A 19,063-nucleotide genomic window follows, 5' to 3' on the forward strand; every position below is an offset into this window, starting at 1 on the left:
TGGCATGTGATTGTAATTGTGAATGCTTGGATATCAATGAGTATTATTCTCCTGACTAATAAAAGGTTAAGCAGTGTAAAGGGGAATAACCTGAAATGGGGTCAGAGTTCCAGACACTTTTTTGCAGTTGATTTCTGCAAATGAGTCACTAAGGAATTTATCTTGGAAGCATAGGAAATACCACAGACTACACAAATCTAAGACTCCAGCATTCTACTGCCTGCCTGCTGAAGTGACTGTAATCATTGTATGGGATACACTAATGAAATAAAACATCTGTGGGTGTAGTTTCTTCCCATGCTCTAGGCAATTTATGTTTGTTTTATATCCTGAATCATGAGAGTTTATATCCCTCATACATTTTAATACTGACATAACTCTTGCTATTCTTATTATTCATATAAAAGCGTAATCTTTTTTTAAGTCCTTCTTAGCTCTTGTCTCTAAGATGTCTTTCAGTCTCTAAGTCTTCTCTTAACATCTCTAAGATGTTAATTATGTCTCAAGAAAATATTTCCTTTTATCATTATTATGTGTGCCGATTTTTTTGTTTCTTGGTGTCTTGTATTATGAAAAAGGGTAAATAAAGACAAATATTTTACCTAGTTATAAACATTATATATGCCTGTTACAGCAGTATGTCATCTTATCTTCATTTTCCCCTAACATGGAAACATCTAATTGCCTTTGCTGCCTTCCATTGCACTGTTTCCCCTTCTGTTGTATCCTTTCAAATCCTGGTAACAAGAATACTGAATACAGTATTTAAGAGATGCTGATGGAAATGTGTCATCTTACAGTGTTTCAGAATAGCACAGAAAGCACAGATATCCAGTTTAGTTTTATTTTTAATAACGTTGTTCAGATAATACGAATTTCACCATATGTCTTGGCCAACAAAGCTAATTCTTGGGATTCTTCTCAGGACTGGGTTTATGTGCAATTGTCCACTAGAGAGCAGGCTGAGACCAACAAACTCATTTTGTTCTTGTCATAAACTGACTTTGAACCCAGGTGTCTTAATGTAAATCGTTAGTACATTAAAGCACTGCACCTTCTAGCTTCAGCTGTGAGTATATATACTGCCATCAAACTTGATGGATATAGCTTGTGAAGCTTAGTGACCTAAGGTGGTGATAATAAAGTATTCTGGAACCTGGATAACATTTTATTCTGTCAGTACGGTTTTCTTGCTCTGGTGACACCAACTAATTTGTACTGCTTTACAGGGAATTTCTGTATCCAGCTTTTTAGCCGGAGTCTCGGTTTCCTTACACTGCTCTTACTCTTCTCTGTCAGACTGAATTTCTTTCAGAGACAAAACATTGCTTGATATTGATTCCATTGTGCTAGCTAATTTCAGGTTCTCGTACTGCAGATCAGCTGAAGCGCTGTTCAAAATCTTGAAGAATTTTCTAACACAAAATGCACAAACAAAATGACCCATATAATATCTCCCAACAAGAATCCTCTGTTCTCTAATCCTTTAAAAAAATGTTAAAGTCAATTTGACTGACTCTTTCATGGAAACATTTTTATACTAAAAAGTTGTACTAAGAAGAGTAGCCAGTTTTCACAAAGCCCATAAAATTCTTAAGATTTTTGGCCTGTTTCTTATTTTGCTTGTATAAGACATTCATGTTCTGTGGAAAAATGCTCACCCCAGAGGACGCATATACCAGTGAGGAGATTTGGAGTTCTCCTTGCTATTGTCTCTATAGAACCCACTGAATTTTTGTGGAAGTAATAGGGAGGTTTTTAGTTTACTTTCCTGTAAATGAACAATATCCCATTTCAGTTCCCTTTTGCTTCCTCAGTTCTGAAAAAAATAAAGTACATCTGTTATTTAATTTCTTTATCTCCCTAGGCTGCCGTGAAGGCTGGCCTCAAAAGACAGTTTTTCTTCAGTACTTTGAACCCTAATAATCTTCTGTTGTATTCTGAGAAATACGAACTGGAAATATCTAATGTCTGTCTTCCCTTTCCACAATCTATAGCCCATCCACCTTTGAATTCCTTAATGATTCCTGCTTCAAAGATCACATCCCGCTCTTTACCTTCTTTACCTAATCGTCTGTTTTCTATAGCACAAAGCTGCTGTGGCTCTATGCTAGAATTCCTCATTTACTATATACTGTCTTTGCCGTCTGAGTCGATGCCTTCCTAATGTGAATATGCTTCTATTTATAATGGTTTTAAAGTTACAATAGCATTAAAAAAATTGATACAACCTGAAAGATAAAAAATAATCTTAGTAGAAGCAAATGCTCAGCTTGGGTTATTTCAGCCTGAACAAATCATGTTTGTCTGATGTAGACAACTAAAAGCAGAATCTCATCATGGGAAAGTGCCAGGAAATCTTGAAAAGGAATCACACTGCCAAGTCTGCTTATGAAATAAATTAGGTTTACTAATGATTATATTTCCCCTCATATCTACAGAGGGAGCACAGAGTTCCTGTTCTTCTAAGCTGGGATGTCAAATGTATTTCCTGACAGCTCCAGCTCACTTTTCATTATTGATAAGTTAAAGCAGCGTGGCTGTTAGCTGCTCTTCTGTAATTAGTTCAATGAGTTTAGGAAACAGCCAGAGCTTAGTCGCAAGAGATGAAAAGAAGTCACATATAATATGACAGTGGCACCTGAGCTCCCTCTGCCCTGCTGCCAAGCTAACGCTCAGGATGTTACAAAATGAAGGCTTCGTGCCTCCTGTTTCACAGTTCTCTTGGTGCTATGTGCTAGGAATGGAGCAGTTATTACTGAGGAAGGAAAATGCCTTTGGTGCTAATGGGCATTTGGGGAAATGGGAATATTGTCAAACTTGAAAGGCAAGTAGGTCAAAGGGATCTCATCGTGCTGAGGTGAGATACAGGACAAAAACAGGGTGATTGCAGCAGTTTTTGTTTTTCTTAACTTAGTTTAATTTTGCTAGCTAAAGCGGTATATCTAAGAATCCTGAAATATTTGTCTTTTTGGTTTTTTTACCCCAATCCACAGGTTAGCTGAAAGGGTAATTCATCTCTTATCACACAATGAATTTAGCACATTTACTTAAAACCTTCCATGCTAAATCCCATATAAAGATGTAAGAAAATTATTCTGTATAGTAGCTTTTATATGAAGATGTAAGTATTATCACACTGTAATAATGAAATCTAAAGATACAGCTAAGATAAATGATGGGAAATTATACATAAAAATAGGAAAATTCTCTATAGAAGAAATCTAAAGCTTATCATAAACAAAGAAAAATTTGAAAGGAACAAGAAGAAACTTGGAGAGAAACTCCATTGAGGTTAAAGGAGACAAGCATAAAAGGAATTTGTATCAGGAGAAGAAAAAAAAAGACTACAAAGAGCAAACTAGTTGCCCAGATATGAAGGGATACATGTATTCATGATTATTTGTATGTGATGGAAGAGTAAAGGTTTCTTTCTTCAGAATGTGTCTGAGGTAGTTTTCACAGGTAATATTATTGTCCAGATGGAGTTTTTGCAAGTTGATACACTGCAACAGATTTTGGGACTAAGGGAAAGTTCATGGAAGTAATGTGAAAAGCTACTGCATCATGATAGGAAAATCATGCCAAATTGGAAGGGATGGAAATAGAAAATAATCTTCTTAGATATTAAAAATAGCCTTGAAAAATAAGGGGAAGGTAACAGAAGAAATAGAAAGCTGTGAAGTATGTAGGCAGGTGCTGAGTACAGAAGCAGCATGCCAAGAAAGTGAAATTTTATACTGAAAGCAGAAAATTAATTTCTCACTTCTAATAAGAGAATAGCTGTGATCATGACGAGTATGGGTGGGCAAAGAAGGTAATTCATATTTTGGAAGAAAACACTAGGGTTGCCAGAAGACTTGCAGTCTGAGACTTTATGTCTCGATTTACTTTCCAAAGGACAACTTAGCAAGATTATCTGGGATTTCCAGTTCTTGATGGAGATAGGACAAAAGATCATGTGCAGTATCTTCTGTTTTTCTAGCACTTGTCTTTGTTCTGTCAACTGTACTAGCTTGCATAAAACAGGGAATTTGGAAGCAAGGGCAGGTATGAACGGAACAAGGAGTTTCAAAAGTAGAGGACTGGTCAGAGACATAGATGCAAATATAAAAAAGAAACCAAACAGAGAAAGCATCAGCAAATAACATACAGAAAGAACAAATCTAGCTGGAGAATATACTGATATCAAAGAAATGACGAGGTGATCAGGGCACTGGGAAGATAATATTTGCCTATAACTAGAACCGTCAGTATGAACAAAACAAGAAAACAGTCAAAAATTAGGAAAACCACCATATGTTCATAAAAATTTTAGGTGAGATGAAAAATAGCTGTAATGTTAAGAATGGAACAGAAGACTGTTTAAAGAGTATTACTTATATACTCGTTTGTGACCCCAGTCAGAATAAAGTGCAAATAAAAGACAGCTCTCAGAAAACTCTAACTGCTGTTCACCAAGGTGAGAAGCTGGATTTAGGGAGCTATGGATTTAGGGAGTTAGTAAACTGCAGACATTTTGAGTGTGGAAGACTGAGAATGTGATACTCAAAATAGTGTCAGACTTGGACAGGAAGGAAGAAAACTTAAATCCAGCACTTGATTCTAGTTTTCAAGGACCAGATGCTATAGAAAGGTAAGGTAATATAGAAGCCATCGAAATCTAAGAATAGAGAACAGAAAACATTTCCACTAGGACATGAAAATCATAGAAATATCTTAGTATTGGCTGGATTCTGTCAGAGATGCTCATCATGCACATGAGTTTCTGGCATTCAGTGTTTACAAATCTGTAAAAATGTAGGCATCTAAACACAGATTTCGATGTCCTAAATTTTGGCACCCGAATTTGACAATATTGAATTTGCAACAGGCTTCCATCTGCACCAAAATTACCATGATACCATCCTATTTGGTTTTGATCAAAGGCTGCTAACAAGCTGCCTTTCTTACCATCTTTATTAATAAGTAGTTGCAAAATTATATAGCATAAAGAGTTATGCTGAAGCTAACTAACTAACATGCTGAAGTTAAAAACTCCTGTAGCAATTCTGAAATGGTTATGTTCCCTATACAAAATGCTACAATATCAAAATTTAACAGTTTATTGCAGTCTGTTAATGGCTGGTTTACTAACAAGCTGCTGCAGCTTGTTAGTAAAAGTTATTATAAACCCTGTTTAGGTCTTCCAGTGAGGGAGTTCCATCAATAGGACTTTGTTCACAGAACAAAGCCTGACGTTGCGACAAACATCATTTGATCAGTGAGGAAGCCATACATTCATATTGTTGATTAAATTAACTACAGAAATTGAGAACCGCAGCATATACCAGCAGCTGCATTTGTATTTAATATGTTCTCGGTGTGTAAGCAAGTGTAGCAGGAAAAGTTTAACTCAAGTAGAAATTCCTATTTGGAAAAATATTTGGATGATGAGACTCACCTAAAAATGAATCCCCTTCTCTAACTATGAAAATGATCCTGTCAGCGAGCAGTACTCCTCTGAAAGACAGAGAAGAACCAGATGTTAAGATATAAAGACATATTGTCTTATTTATTTGTCTTTCTCTCCAAATCTAGTAATTAGTTCCTGAAAAAATCATTCTGTTAGAGAAAAAGACAACAGCTCATTAGCAATTTCTTTTTACTTTTCCCTGAAGTTTTGAGAGTGATTTCAGGGTGGTCAACAAAATTGCATACTCCATATCCTGGCAAATAGCAAACTACTCTCTGAGTGACAATTTATACATATACTACATTTGGGGAGAGATCTTGCTTGCCGTTAAAAGAGTCTGTTGGCAAGCAGCAAGAAAGTGGGGAGGGGGTCTGAAACCTGGGGTTTCCCTAAACTCAACTTAGTTTGCTTTTATCAAAATTGACAAAAGGTAGAAGATGTGAAAATTTCATAAGCAGTAAGCTAAAAATAAAAGCATCTTAACAGATGGTTATATATTAGCATGTCTTTCAAATTTGTATTACTTCTCATTAATAAGAGCATCTAAAATATTTGTAATCAGCTCAGATTGTTTATTGACATCTATGCAGCAAGGTCATGATAATCCATGCTCGGGACTTTCACCTAGGAAATGAGAGACAAACAAAAAAAACCTATAAAAGAGTACCTGAGGTACTCCATGCTTCTTCAGATACATCCTCCTTCTGTGGAATAAAAGAGGAGTGTGTAAGGACAGGGCTACAGTGTGTCAGATACAAAATTAAAAGAAAATCAGCCTATTTGAGTGCATGCCTGTCTTAACAGGGGCTTTGAGTCAGAGGACTCCAGTTCTGTCACAGAGATCTGAATGGTTCTGAGACAGATAAGGGGCACAAATAAGCTTCTACATTGCAGCATAAGACTGAATTAATGGAGAGGAGGATTCAGACAGCAGATCCAGAGGAGCTGCTACTTTTGCAAAGCAGGCAGGTGCCAGAGAAGTCTTACAGAACCTACCAGGCAGTGGGACTTTGCCCCACACCTGAAGCAAATGAAGCTACCTGCCCTCAGCACACCCCTATGTTTAGACCACAGGATCCTGGCCTAAATCTCACTTAATCCAGGTGTAACTTTCTCTAGATATCTGTAATCACATAACCTACTTCCAATGTGTGCATGAAGAAAGAGGCTGTTGTGTCAGGTACCACCTCTATAGCACATTGTCAGAAGTCACAACTTGGCCACAAGAGAAGTTCTCAGTACAAGTCTGAAAAAAAGCCAGGAGAAAACCAAAATGTAGCTAAGTTTCCAGAAAATGTGTCATTTAGCAACACTACAGGAGTCTACTAACTAAAATTCCACCAGAAGTTTTCCTTCTCAGGCCATATATCACTGCTGTATTATTAGAAATGCTGAATGTTGTTGGTCTGTTTTTTGAGGAAGAACAAGATAGAAGAGTCAATAACCTTTGAAAAATTAAAAAAATGATACATTTGTGGACTTAACAGATGGAGATGTAAGAGTAGTTTCAAATTATTACAGAAACTTATTGGCTAAGCATGACAAAAACATTTTAAGTTTTGCATTCAAAAAGAATTCTTATGTAATTTTATAGAACGTTGAAAACTGCACTCCAAAATTAAAAACCTCATTGCTTAATAATATAAGCAGTTATTTTGCAGTATATGTTTTTTTCTTCTATGATGGGAGAGAAAGAGAAGGGAGCAAGAATCTTAGTTTGGTTTCTTTTTGAGAAATGGGGCTTGTACTATTTTGAATTTGGTTCTGGCTGATTTATAGATATTAGCTGGAAAACGTGATAAATTCAGAGGAAGGGAATAGTTTGTAAGAACTCCTAATCAGTGTTCACAGAATAGAAAATCCATCATTCACTGTGTATGATCGGCATATAAGCACTGCTTTTTAAAGGTTAGTAGTTGTTATGGTTTGTCCTCAGAATCTTAATTTTGAAAAATAACAAATTTTGCATGAGTAATTGTAGCACTATTAATTTTAATTCATATTTCAAGAGTGCAGAAACACATATACAGATAGCAGAAAATTTTTTGAACTGAATGACGCTATTTTTTCCTGCAGATTAATTAAATGAGTGCTCTTTAACTCTCTTCGTGATCAACCATAATCAGGCCTTTCATTTCACCTTCAGGCTTATGCTTTCCTGAGTGATGCTACTTTCATTAAATTTTTCTTTTCCTTGCATTTAAATTGTTCCTTTTCATTCATTAACAAACCATACATGAAATTGTGATAATAGAAGTCTTGTGAACTGAAATAGCTATATGTTTTCCCACTCTGAGGGCTGGAAAACTTGTCAGTTGAAATACAACAGGCTGCTTTTGCCAAGTTTTCTGGTTACAACTGAATAGGAATATCTGTGAAATTAAGTAACACTTTCATACTTGATGGTTTGTCAGTTGTTTAAAAAAAAAAGATAGCTAGCTGATACAGCAATCTAAAGATGAAAACATATTAGCAGTGCATTCCTCTGTTTTGGTCACTGCAGGCTCTCTCTCTTTTGGCATAGCTTCAGGAGTTAACTATGGGCATGGCACATTCCTTGACTTTGCCGTCTTCTTGCACACATGTTGGCGTACTAACTTACCTGGTGTACTCACTTGTGCAGTTTGCTATGCATATGGTCAGTAAGGGGGAACTATAAAGACAGCTTCTGGGGTAGGACTACTATGTGCCCAGTCTCCCAAAAATGTCCTTTTTCCCAACCTGAAGCGTCCTCCTAGATGAAGATTTTTGATCAGGCTGCAGGAAAGCATTATCTCAGCCATGTCTGTTGACCACATTCAGATCAATGGTGCAGCACACGTGCAGTGCAAGCTGCACAGCTGGCATGCACAAATCCCTCTCAGGGCTGCTCTCAAAGGCGACTGTTTTCCTTTTGTCCATCACTGCTCTCACCGAGTTTGTTGCACCTGTCACTGCCTCCAGTGGGAATGGAATCGGACACGTATGGCTGGGTTTGAGCAGTCTTCACCTGATGTCTCACAGCCCCATGGAGCGAACATCTGTACCTTGCTCCCATTTGAGTGCTTCCGTAAAGGCAGGCCCCTGTAGCAACCAGCCAGCCAGGGAAGGCAGCTCCTCACAGAACGAAGACAAACACACCATAACAACGTTTAGTATTTATTATTATACCACTTATTTTGCACTGTAAAGGGCTATGTATATATGTTCAGCTACCTGAGCATCCCAGGAGACTTGTAAAACCTGGCAGCAGCTGGAGGTACAAATAAACCATAACTCACTTTCCATATCAATTTCATATCCAGAGAACAAAAAGATTTTTAGACATTTTAATATGTTAATGCCAAGCTTTAATAAATAGCATTTACCTCAAGAGCGTGACCTGGGCAAAACCCTGCATGCTTGTGTCAAAGCATAACGTTACAAGCAGCACCTGTCAGAAAACTGAAAACTGCAAGAACACATATTAAAGTAACTCATTTAAGTACCGCGGAGGCTCACAGAAGCGCAGGGGTGGAAGTGGCCTCCTCCGGGTCAGCGAGACCAGCTCTCGGGCACTGCAGGTGCATTAAAACAAGAGCCCACCGGCCTCCCCCGCTGCCCGTCGGGGCCTGAGGGCTGCCGGGGTCGCCTCACCCCAGGGCCGCGGCGTGACACGGCGGCGGGCCACCACCTCCCACCCCCGCTGCGCTCCTCCCCGCCGCCCGCCCCTTTCCTCCCCCGCTCCCGCCTTGGCGCCTAGCGGCGAAAGAGATCGGGGCCGCGGCGGGATGAGCGGCCACCAGCCCAGCCGCCACGTTAACGGGTACGCTGCCCGGGCCCGGCCCGCGCGTGGGCTCTCCTCAGTGCCGCCGGGCGCTGCGCTGAGGGGGCACTGGCACGGAGGGGCCGCGGGTGCGTGGGGGGGCCCGCGTGATGCCGTTTCCAAGTTCTTCCCGCCCGTCAGCCGGCGGTTCCCTCTTCCGCTAGCACCGTGCTCCCCCTCACACCCTTGACTGACGAAACTTTCTCCCTCCTCGGCCGGGCCGCTCCCGCCTGCAGGTTTAACCCCTGGTGGCGGGCGGGCGGCCGGCAGCCACGCGGGCAGGCCCTCGGTGCTGCCGGCCGCGGCCTGCGCCACGCGGCCGGCCCCAGCGTGTGAGGCGGGGAGAGCGGCGGCACCCGCCGCGGTCACCGTCCGGCTGCTTTCGGGGAAGCTGGTATCCTCCGGCAGCCGCGCAGCGGGTCCGGTCCTGGCTGGGGAGCTCTAAGCGGGGCAGGGTGGAACGGGGGAGGCAGCTGGGTGCTCACCCCGTGCCTGGCTGCTGTGGGAAGGCTCCCCGTGGAGGTCGGGCTCCGCGGTGCAGAGGGGCTCCCGGGGCGCGGGGTGGGCCCGGGCCGCGCCGGCGGTGGCCGTGCGGGGGGAAACGCCGCGTCCCCGCGGGGAGCCGTTTGTTGAAGGCCGCGTCGTGAGGGTATGGCCTGTTTCATTTATTTTTTGCAATCATTGGGGTGGGAGAAAGAGCAGGTAGGGTATCTTGTATTCATTGTTTCCCGAAATGGTGACCGGCATGACCAATGTGCAATTAATGTAAGTCAAAGAAGTGATGCTGTAAAAGTCCAATAGGTTCAATGAAGGGACATACTCTTGTACTGCTCAACTGGGGCTCAGTATTTCTACAGAGTGTTTATATCTACAGGTTTGATGTGTTATCTCTCAGGAAAAATTGAATATAGTTAATTTTCAATGCATAGAGTACCGTTTTTCTATAAGAAAGGTTGATTTTTCTCTCTGTCTCTCTCAAAAGCTTACCTCCCAGTAAGGAACAGGTAATGACCATATCTCAGTACCGATATGAGGGGAAAGATGACAAGCCTCAAGTAAAGGAAATGCCACATTCATTTGCTATAATAGTGATCATAAACAAAATTATGAGACTTGAAGAAGAAGCTAGTATTGAAAGTCATCAAGAACACATACCCTTCCTGTTTGGCTTTTGGGGAACAAGAGCATTACTGAAGATGTTTAATTTTTATTTTTAATACACACTTTACCTCTTTTTTTTACATTAAATTCTGAGTTGAGTGACAAAATATTGATAGTTGATCTTCAGTAACATACTTGAAAATGGGAAGAACTACTACAATACAGTTGGAACATAATGCACATCATGTCAGAGATAAGAAAGCAGAGGAAAAACTCTAAAAAGGGGGAGAAGGGAAAAAATTCTGATACCTACCAGTTCTCCAGTTGTACTATATTGTTGTGTAATTGACCATCATAATTGTCCTATGAAAAGATTTGAGGTGATGTATTCTGTTTTAGGATCTCAATTAAATTTTTCATTAAGATAGACTTATTTTTTAATAGCCGAATGAAATTTCTTCCTTTTTCAGATGGTGTTACAGCTTACTTGAAGCCTAGATGGGTGAAAAAGAACTGAGATGGGAGGCACTGTCCTCTCATTGCAGAAGCTTTTTCTCTATTTTCCTTTGAAATGCTGTTTACTCAGACTTTTATACAGACTAATCACTCTAGAATTTAAGGATATTTCCCCCCCCCCTTTCTTCTTGAGCAGTGTTATCTTCATGGCTTTCAGTTCCTATTCATAAGTTCTTATGAGTTACCACAAGGATAAGCCTTAATTGCTTATTTTACAGCTAGCTGTAACATTTTCTAGAGTAGCTTTCATTCATGCAATTCTAGAAGTTACAAATGAGCATGAGGAAGATGATCAGCTGCCCCAAATCCATAAACTTAATTTTCCTGTGTGTGCTTGACTGCTAGCCAAGTCCTTGGCTTCTGCTCAATCAGAAATTGAGTGTTTTATACCCATTTCACACTCTTGTGTTCCTGTGCATTGAGTTGAGGGAATTATCTCGCCAAACATGGTGATGTTAAGTAGAAGTAATTGAGTAAGGGGTTTTTTTTAAATGTTCTCTTTGATGTAAGCCTTCTGCTCATTTTTCAGATATGCTCCTCTCTCTGTGAAGTTGGTACTCTGAGGGACCTCCACTTAGACACAGTTCTCTATTTATGAGAAAAGTAAATAGTAGCTTTTGTTGTGTTTTGAATGAATAGGGCTGCTAGGGAATAATTTAACAAAAGGAGATCTCACTGTCTCTTAGCTCAGAGTACTATTGTCTTTCTGGAGCCCTTTCCCCAGAATGTTTTATTCCGTGTAGTTCTGCATTGTTTGTTGTGTGCCTCTCCGAAGACATCACTGCCAATGTCACGTAGTTGGGAATGTATTAAACTGATCATTTAAAGTCTGATGGTGTTTTGGACTTTGTAAATTTGCTTTTGTGAGATATTTTAAATAATCACTCAAATTAGCTGAAGCACTTTCTTGGCATTTCAGTTACCTTGTCGAAGTTCAGTTTGGCATGGAGAGGTGTGAGGGCATGTCTTTAATTTCTTCTTTCTGCTGTGAGCTTCTCTGAACACTTTTCTTTGTTGGTAGGATACAGCCTCAACCCTTTAGTTATGATGATTCAAGCCAGTTTGGGTGCTCTCAGAATCACATACTTGATTTTTGTGTTTGCTTTGACAATTGGCAGTTCTGGGCACTATTCACAATGTTGTCAAAGTGTGAGGGAGGTATGCTGGTTACACCAAGAGTGTATGTTTCTCCCTCCTTACGTTGAGACGATAGCCTTAAAAGATGATCCTTCATTCCAAGTGCAAGCCAAAATTGCTGATTTGTAATGTGCCATATACGAAGTATTCAAAATCAGCAATTTATCTTTGGTAAATAGCACCCTGTAGGTTTCTAAAGTACAATTTTACCATGTGCTGGCATTGTCTTCACTCAGATAGCGTAAGCTCTTTATGACAAGCTAACTGCAAGCCTCTAATATATGCTATTTTATGGTTTTGGTTATAAAAATAATAATTAACAAAATACTTGTTTGTTTGTCTTCAGAAAGTGCTGGTACTAGAGTTGCTAGGAGAGGTCTTGCTGCTTGCAGTTACCTATGATGTATTTTTCTGCGTGGCTGTACATTGCTAGAAGGGTATCTCAGTCTTAAGCTGTAGTCCTTTGTAAGAGCAGCCCAAGAAGAAAAGTACTGTGCCCCTTGTATTTTGATAGGATAATTATTGTATTTGAGATGTTCCATTGTTTTTGTTTTCAAGTGTAGCAATGATAGGTGAGAGTTCGGGAAAATGTCTTTGAATTTGATCTTTTCCTTGAAATTTGCAAAGCTTAAATATGTTGTGGGGGGAGGAGGGGAGGGAGAGGAGATGTCTGTCTTTCCTCTCTTTGAGCTGAAAAGCACAGAAATTCCCCTGTTGTGTCTTACACTGTCCGAGGACTCTTTCAGCCATAAGCAGGCAAGAGAAAATCATGCATCACTTTTTTTTTCCTCCCTACTTCCCCCAAATAAACCCCCCAGTCCAGGGAAAGAAGCAACCTTTTGTGCCACTTTTATACATTATATCTTAGGGAAAAGTTATTGAGCCCATCTCCTCCCAGTTATTCGAAGGCTTTCACAGGACATAAGAAACTTAGCAGGGGACTATCAGAATAGCTTACAGCCTCAGATTTTTGCTGGTAAGTGTTGTAACGAGAGGCAAACTCAAGGCAATAACTGTGTGGGCAGAAACGAATGCCTGCACAGGAAGCTACCAAACAGAAATCTAGCAAGCACTTGTCGTAGGCAGAAGTACAAAATAGTTTAGATTAGAGGCTTGCAGTTAGTGCAGTCATCGTAAAAAAGATTATGTTGTTTGGATGAAAAGAATGCCAGTACATGATATACCTGAATCTTAGAAATATACAAGGTGTTATCTATAAAGGATAAATTGCTCTGTCTTTGAATAGCTCAGTGCTCTGAATAGCTCAGCCTTCTTATCTAAAACTGAAATTTGCAACCTCGCTTGGGTGCCTTCCCCCTGAAAAGAAATGTTGCATATATAAGTTCCTGGAAAGCACATAAGGCTGATGGTTTTACTGTTAAAATATTAGTGAATGTACGGTCGTCTTAGACAGATTCTGATCCTGGTTACTTTAAACTTGTGCACATTAAAATAATACAATGTATAATAACTTTAGCTATGTGTTGTTTGCTGATGGCTGTTTTTTTCTATGAACTATAGTTTTGGCAATGAAGCATCCTGCAAAAAACGAGAGGATTATTTGGAATGGCCTGAATATTTTATGGCAGTAGCTTTTTTGTCAGCACAAAGAAGCAAGGATCCAAGTTCTCAGGTAAGAACGCAATGTATAAGAATAACATAACCTAATCTATATTGCACATCGCATCAGATGCACATGTAGCACTTTCAGGGATTTCTTATTAAAAGTTATTTCAGTATATAGCTATTCATTTTTTAATATAGTCAGCAACTTTTGTTACAGAAACTCTCTTATTGGGCCTGACCTTGTGTATAATTCTGTGTGTACATTTGCGGCTTGGAGTTTTGTGAATCTTCATTTCACCTAGAGGTTAAAATAACACATGCATTTTCTCTCCTTTTTCCAGTAAATATAGTTACTGTTAGAGGAGGATATAACTACTGAAAATTTTAGATTGTAATTTTTTAAGACACAGCATTTTACAAGTTCCTTTTCCTCACCTGTAAGAGTATAAAAATTCCCTTTTGTTTGTTTTTGGGTTGACTAGAGTTTTCTTCTAGTTTGGTTCCTCCCTCAGGTTCCCCTTCTGCCTCTGCTTCACTGTCTGTCCCCATTCTTTGCTTCTTTCATGTGCCTCTGTTGAATATTGGTTTGAGGCGATTGATGTGTCTCCTGAAGCATGCTGTTCTGCAGGACCCTGTCATCCCGTTAGTCTTCCTTTGTGTGAAAAAGTTCAGGAAGCAAATCCCAGCAAAGCCATGGAGTAAGATGCATGTTAACAGTCTGCTCAATTACTCTCTGGCTTCTGTACATTATGGCTCTTAGTTCTCTGAAGGTTATTCACTTAGGGCTAAATTTTTGTTACCCAAGAGCTGGTTGATAAACACATTATGTGAGTTAAAATCAGTACTATTGCCATTTCAATAAATCTAAAATATGGACAAAAACCATAAAAACGGGACATTTCATTCTGTAAGAAGGGTCCTTGTGTAGACTTGGATTAAAGTAATAAAGGGTGGGAGTTAAAAGGTCTGGTGTTTTGGTGCACATTTGCATAAACAAGCCACAAAGATTTGTGAGCCTATCTCTGCCTAGGTCAACACTACTGTATTTCTGTTCCATCTTCCATACCTTTTCTTTTGCTGCTGCTGCTCGTACTGCTTCTGGAAAAGCTAGTTTGGGGAGTTGAACTGACAGAAAACGTATGTTTAGTAGGGTTAGTTCAGTGCCAGCTCTGATCCCTGAACTAGGTTCACTTCATAGTCAGACAAGGAACAGTGCTGGCAGGCTGGGATGGGGACTGCATGACCAGAGGGGTAGCAGGGTTTCATCTGCCCCGATTTATTTTAAAGCTCCACCAGTTAGGTACAATTGTAGCCTTGCTCTCTAGATGGTGTGACTTAATATTAAGTGAAGCTTGTGTCTCTTAAATGAAAATTGTAGGACTGACTTTTCAGGTCTGATTTTTCTTGTTGATACATCATTTTGCATGCTGGTGGTACTATATAAACGTGATTTTATTTAGGTTGGTGCCTGCATTGTAAATTCAGAAAACAAGATTGTTGGAATTGGATACAATGGGATGCCTAATGGCTGCAGCGATGATGTACTACCCTGGACAAGAACAGCAGCTCATAGACTAGACACGAAATATCCTTATGGTAAGGCTTCTTGTGGTTGACAGGTCAGACTTGTGATGTCTGTATATGTGAAAGTTCAGCTGGTAAAATACCAATCAGTTTTTCTTCCACTTGCCTGATTTTGTTAATGTGCCCATATGTGATACATCAGGATAAAAATCACAGCTCTGAAAAGAAATGAAAACAGTCTTTATGAAGGACTGACTTCCTGGTGAAGTATGTTCATAATTGATTAGCCATTTTGGATTGTGTAGTGAAAACTTGTAAATATAATGCAGCTCATTAGCACACAGTTGCAGTGTATGCAGATGATTGCTGCTTCTGTGTGTTTGTCTCCACAGAAATGACAGAGAGCATGCATATGCAAAACAAATAATTGGGTCTAAAATGCAGGTATTAAAATTGTAATCTCCGGTGGTTGTGGGAAATTCCAATGTTCAGGTGTTGATGGCATAGGCAATACGTATTACGAAGGAGCTGAATTTTGTCCTGAAGTAGGTGATTGCATTCTGTCATTCCATGCCATTTTTGCCTCATCTGGTGTGCACTGGATCTACCCTGCTGTGGGTGAGGTGACTTTCATTTCAGGCTCTGATTTGACTCACATCTACTAAATAGGCAAAATGAATGAGCAGCAAGGATGGTTTCATGGTAAATGTGGCTGAGTGCTGCTTTGGATCCTGTCTTTGTTTTTGCAGCAGGCGTAGTTTGGCCTTCTGCAAGCCTGCTCTGAAGGGTTGTCTGTGAATCTTGGTGTACCTATCAACAGGGCTGTACAGTTACTCCTCTGGGCCAGGTGTGGTTTGCAGGAACCAAAGATACAACTTGCTGGGCTGCCTCAGGCTTCATGCCATGAGTGCTGGGCATGGAAATGGAGTTGAGAGCTGCCTTGTGGCCTGCGATAGCTGGTGTTGGGGGGCGAACCGTGGTTAGGACTGATAAGGAAGGGAGCAATGTATGCTCACTTAAATACCCCTTCTTCATCTCTCTGCTTCCACGCCAGCTCCTGCTGCACCTTTGTGGGGTGAGGCCAATGCAGCAGAAGCCATGGGCACAGGAAAAATGGGTATTAGGAGCTCCTTCATCCTGTGCTTCATCTCAGCCTGTCCTGGGCTCAGGAGTGGCAGGGGGGAGAATCACAAAACTGAACAAGAGCCCTGAGAAATTCTCCCTTTCCCCCTGCATGGGTGGGGGGAAATGAGCACCAGAGTTCAGCTTTTGCAGAGAGATATTGACTCTTTTCCAGTGTACAGTATTTATCTCTGCCTACTAATTCTGTTTTTTATTTGTAACTTCTAACAATTGGTCTGATACAGAAATTAGACTTGCATGAGTTTTGCCGTTCCCTCTGTTCACCCAGAGCTCCCTCTAAAAACTGGCATTACATTTTCTGGTTTCCCATAGCATTGAAGTGAAAGATGATGTGCAGTGGTTCAGCACATAATTCATCAGTTTCATATTTGAGTTCTTAAAACCCTGGTACTTTGTCCTTGTTCACTTTACCAATTTATTATAAAACCTCTAACGTTAACTCTTAAGCTTGAGACAGTTTCATATTATTTTTCATAAGAGATGTGTTCCCGATACTAGGGCCAGCTCCTGCCAAATTTTAAGTCTGCTCTAAAGCCCAGAAGCACTGGTTTTGCATATAATGACGGTACCATAATGGTACAACTTGGTATCACAGTTCTCTATTTATAGTGTGAGGAAACAAGTATTAGCCCACTGATTAAATACAAAGTACTGAAAACAGGATATTGATTTTGGTTGAATCTTTATGCTGCTGTAAGGTCTCAGTTCTGAACTATGATCAGTGTGGGTGGTCTCTGGGACCTGACCATGTTCCAGGCACTCAAATCTAAGCTGACCAATTTAAACTAAAAATGCTGTATGAATTTGTGAGGAATCCTTGTACAAGATGACCTGAGAATTTTTTTTTTTTTAGTTAACTCTGACTCCAAAAGACGTGGAGTAAAGTAAAAATCTGTAATACATGTTGTTTAAAAAGTGCACTAACCAATCTAACAGCCTGGAGAGATGAGTTCATTTCTAGGAGTTGGTCTAACTAACTGCCCTTCCCCCCAAGAATCTTAGTCTTCACCTCATTAAAAAAATCACAACTTTGTAACATAAAGTGTCTGCTGTGATGAATAAACGACCTATTTTGTAATTCACAGATCATTTAAACTCTAGCAGTTTCTTATTAATCTTGATAGCACAGTTGACAGACCAGACAAGTATATATAAAAAAAAATGTGCTTTAAAAAATTCTGGTAGATGCAGAGAGACACATAGAATTGCTGCTAAAATCTCATTAAACTGTCATGTTTTCCTTTCTGCTTTTGCTAATCATCACAGCATTTGTGTAAATTGAACTTTTTTATCCTTGCCTTTTCCTGACTAGCTTGTTCTGAGATGGTACAATCTTACTGTGTGCTCCATTAGCTTATCATGGGAATGCTGGCACCTTCATCACTAGAGCTGCAGTGTAGCTTATTAGGTAAAGCTGATGGTAATTGTGCATGTACTACCACACTAACTTGGAAGATGTCTTCTAGAGCTACTTCATGCACCTGCAGTGCTACAGAAAAGGGCTGGGGGTGGATCTGAATGCTGACCTGGTTTTATGTACTGTCTTAGGTTAGGCATAAACATTAGCTCATTTCCATCTGTTTTGAACTGCTCTGACTAGCTTTCTCCAGAACAAAGCCTGAGTATTGCTCTGCAAATGGTTCACTCAAAGGCTGCTCTGGAGGGCAGGGTGGAAAAAAGGCTGCAAGAAAACTGTCATCCTGTATAGGCCTATAATGCAAAGCTTGCTGAGATGGTATGCTTAACCCTCCTCCCTCCCTCAGGCCATACTGGGGGATATGCAAGGCATACTCTGTTTCATGCTGTGAAAATACCACTCTGGTGGGCTGCAAAAAAGTCATCTCACTTCTTTATGCACTTTGAACTGAGACATACAAAATAAGTATGTGGTGCTGTGGGACTCTTGAGACGTGGAGCCTTGAAGAAACCCAGGGCCGAGTGCTATGTAATGCTGATGGAGCCCTTGTTATTCCACGAGTAAGATGAACACGAGCCGCTCTATGCCAGTTGGCCTCAGGGCCAAGGGTCAGTCCCTGGCCCTGTCTGCATCTAGCAGCATAGACATAGCAGGGGATTGGACCCAGAGGCTGTCTTTGCAGAAGTGTGTTAGATGATCCTATAATAAATTTATGGAGCTGCAGCAGAACAGATGGATGCATTGACACCACAGCTCTGATCAGATTCACTGTTTCATGGCTAGAAACCTTCCAATTTCCACCCTAAATTTATTTGTGGTTAGTTTATATGTTCTTGTGTGTGCCAGCATTGTTCTTTTAGCTTTTCTTACTCACCGTGATTAAGCCTTCCTCCTTTCCCCCCTTCCCCTGTGCACTTACTGATAACAATAACCTTTTGAACTTTTGTTGTAAGGCTAAACAAGTCCTGTCACTCTTAAATTTTTCTGTATCTTGAAACTTGCTGGCTTGAAATTCACCAGTGTCTCAGTTATCTATGCCTGCTGCAATATACTGTACATATCTAACCTGCACCCTCAAGTGTGGGTTCTGCTCAGCTCAGTGTTAGGGAAAGGGTTGTGCTTGGTTAAAAAATTTGTATTTACTCATATCTAAGTGTAACCTGAGCTACTGCTGAAAGAAAGCATAAAAACGTGGTAGGTAGTGCTCACTTTATGTTAGAGGATGCAAATGTTTGCAAGGTGTTTGGATATTACAAGAATAGTTATGTGGATCATCTGTATTGATATTATGCATTCCTTATGAGAGTCTTGAAGCAGATTAAAACTTTTTTCCTTCTAGTTGTACTGTGTATTTGAACAGTTTAGTAGTATAGCCTTATTATGTCAGAAGGCACTGGGTGTTTTGCAGAATGCCATTTTT

The 19,063-nt window shown here is 40.2% G+C and overlaps 1 protein-coding gene across 3 annotated transcripts in view; it reads left to right on the forward strand.

Moving 5' to 3' along the window:
* Nucleotides 1–19,063, forward strand: part of DCTD (dCMP deaminase) — a 56,792-nt gene that overhangs the window by 26,832 nt on the left and 10,897 nt on the right. Inside the window, exons 1-3 of one of the 3 annotated variants that reach the window (XM_072863484.1) lie at nt 9,148–9,239; nt 13,515–13,626; nt 15,020–15,155. In XM_072863484.1, the coding sequence (XP_072719585.1) occupies nt 9,205–9,239; nt 13,515–13,626; nt 15,020–15,155 (283 nt within the window). In that variant the 5' untranslated portion in view covers nt 9,148–9,204. Of the gene's footprint in view, nt 1–9,147; nt 9,240–9,736; nt 9,889–13,514; nt 13,627–15,019; nt 15,156–19,063 lie in introns of those variants that run through there. The other 2 variants (XM_072863486.1, XM_072863485.1) reach the window with 2 other exon arrangements.

This window comes from Ciconia boyciana, chromosome 5 (genome assembly GCF_034638445.1).
Source record: "Ciconia boyciana chromosome 5, ASM3463844v1, whole genome shotgun sequence".
Classification (NCBI taxonomy): domain Eukaryota; kingdom Metazoa; phylum Chordata; class Aves; order Ciconiiformes; family Ciconiidae; genus Ciconia; species Ciconia boyciana.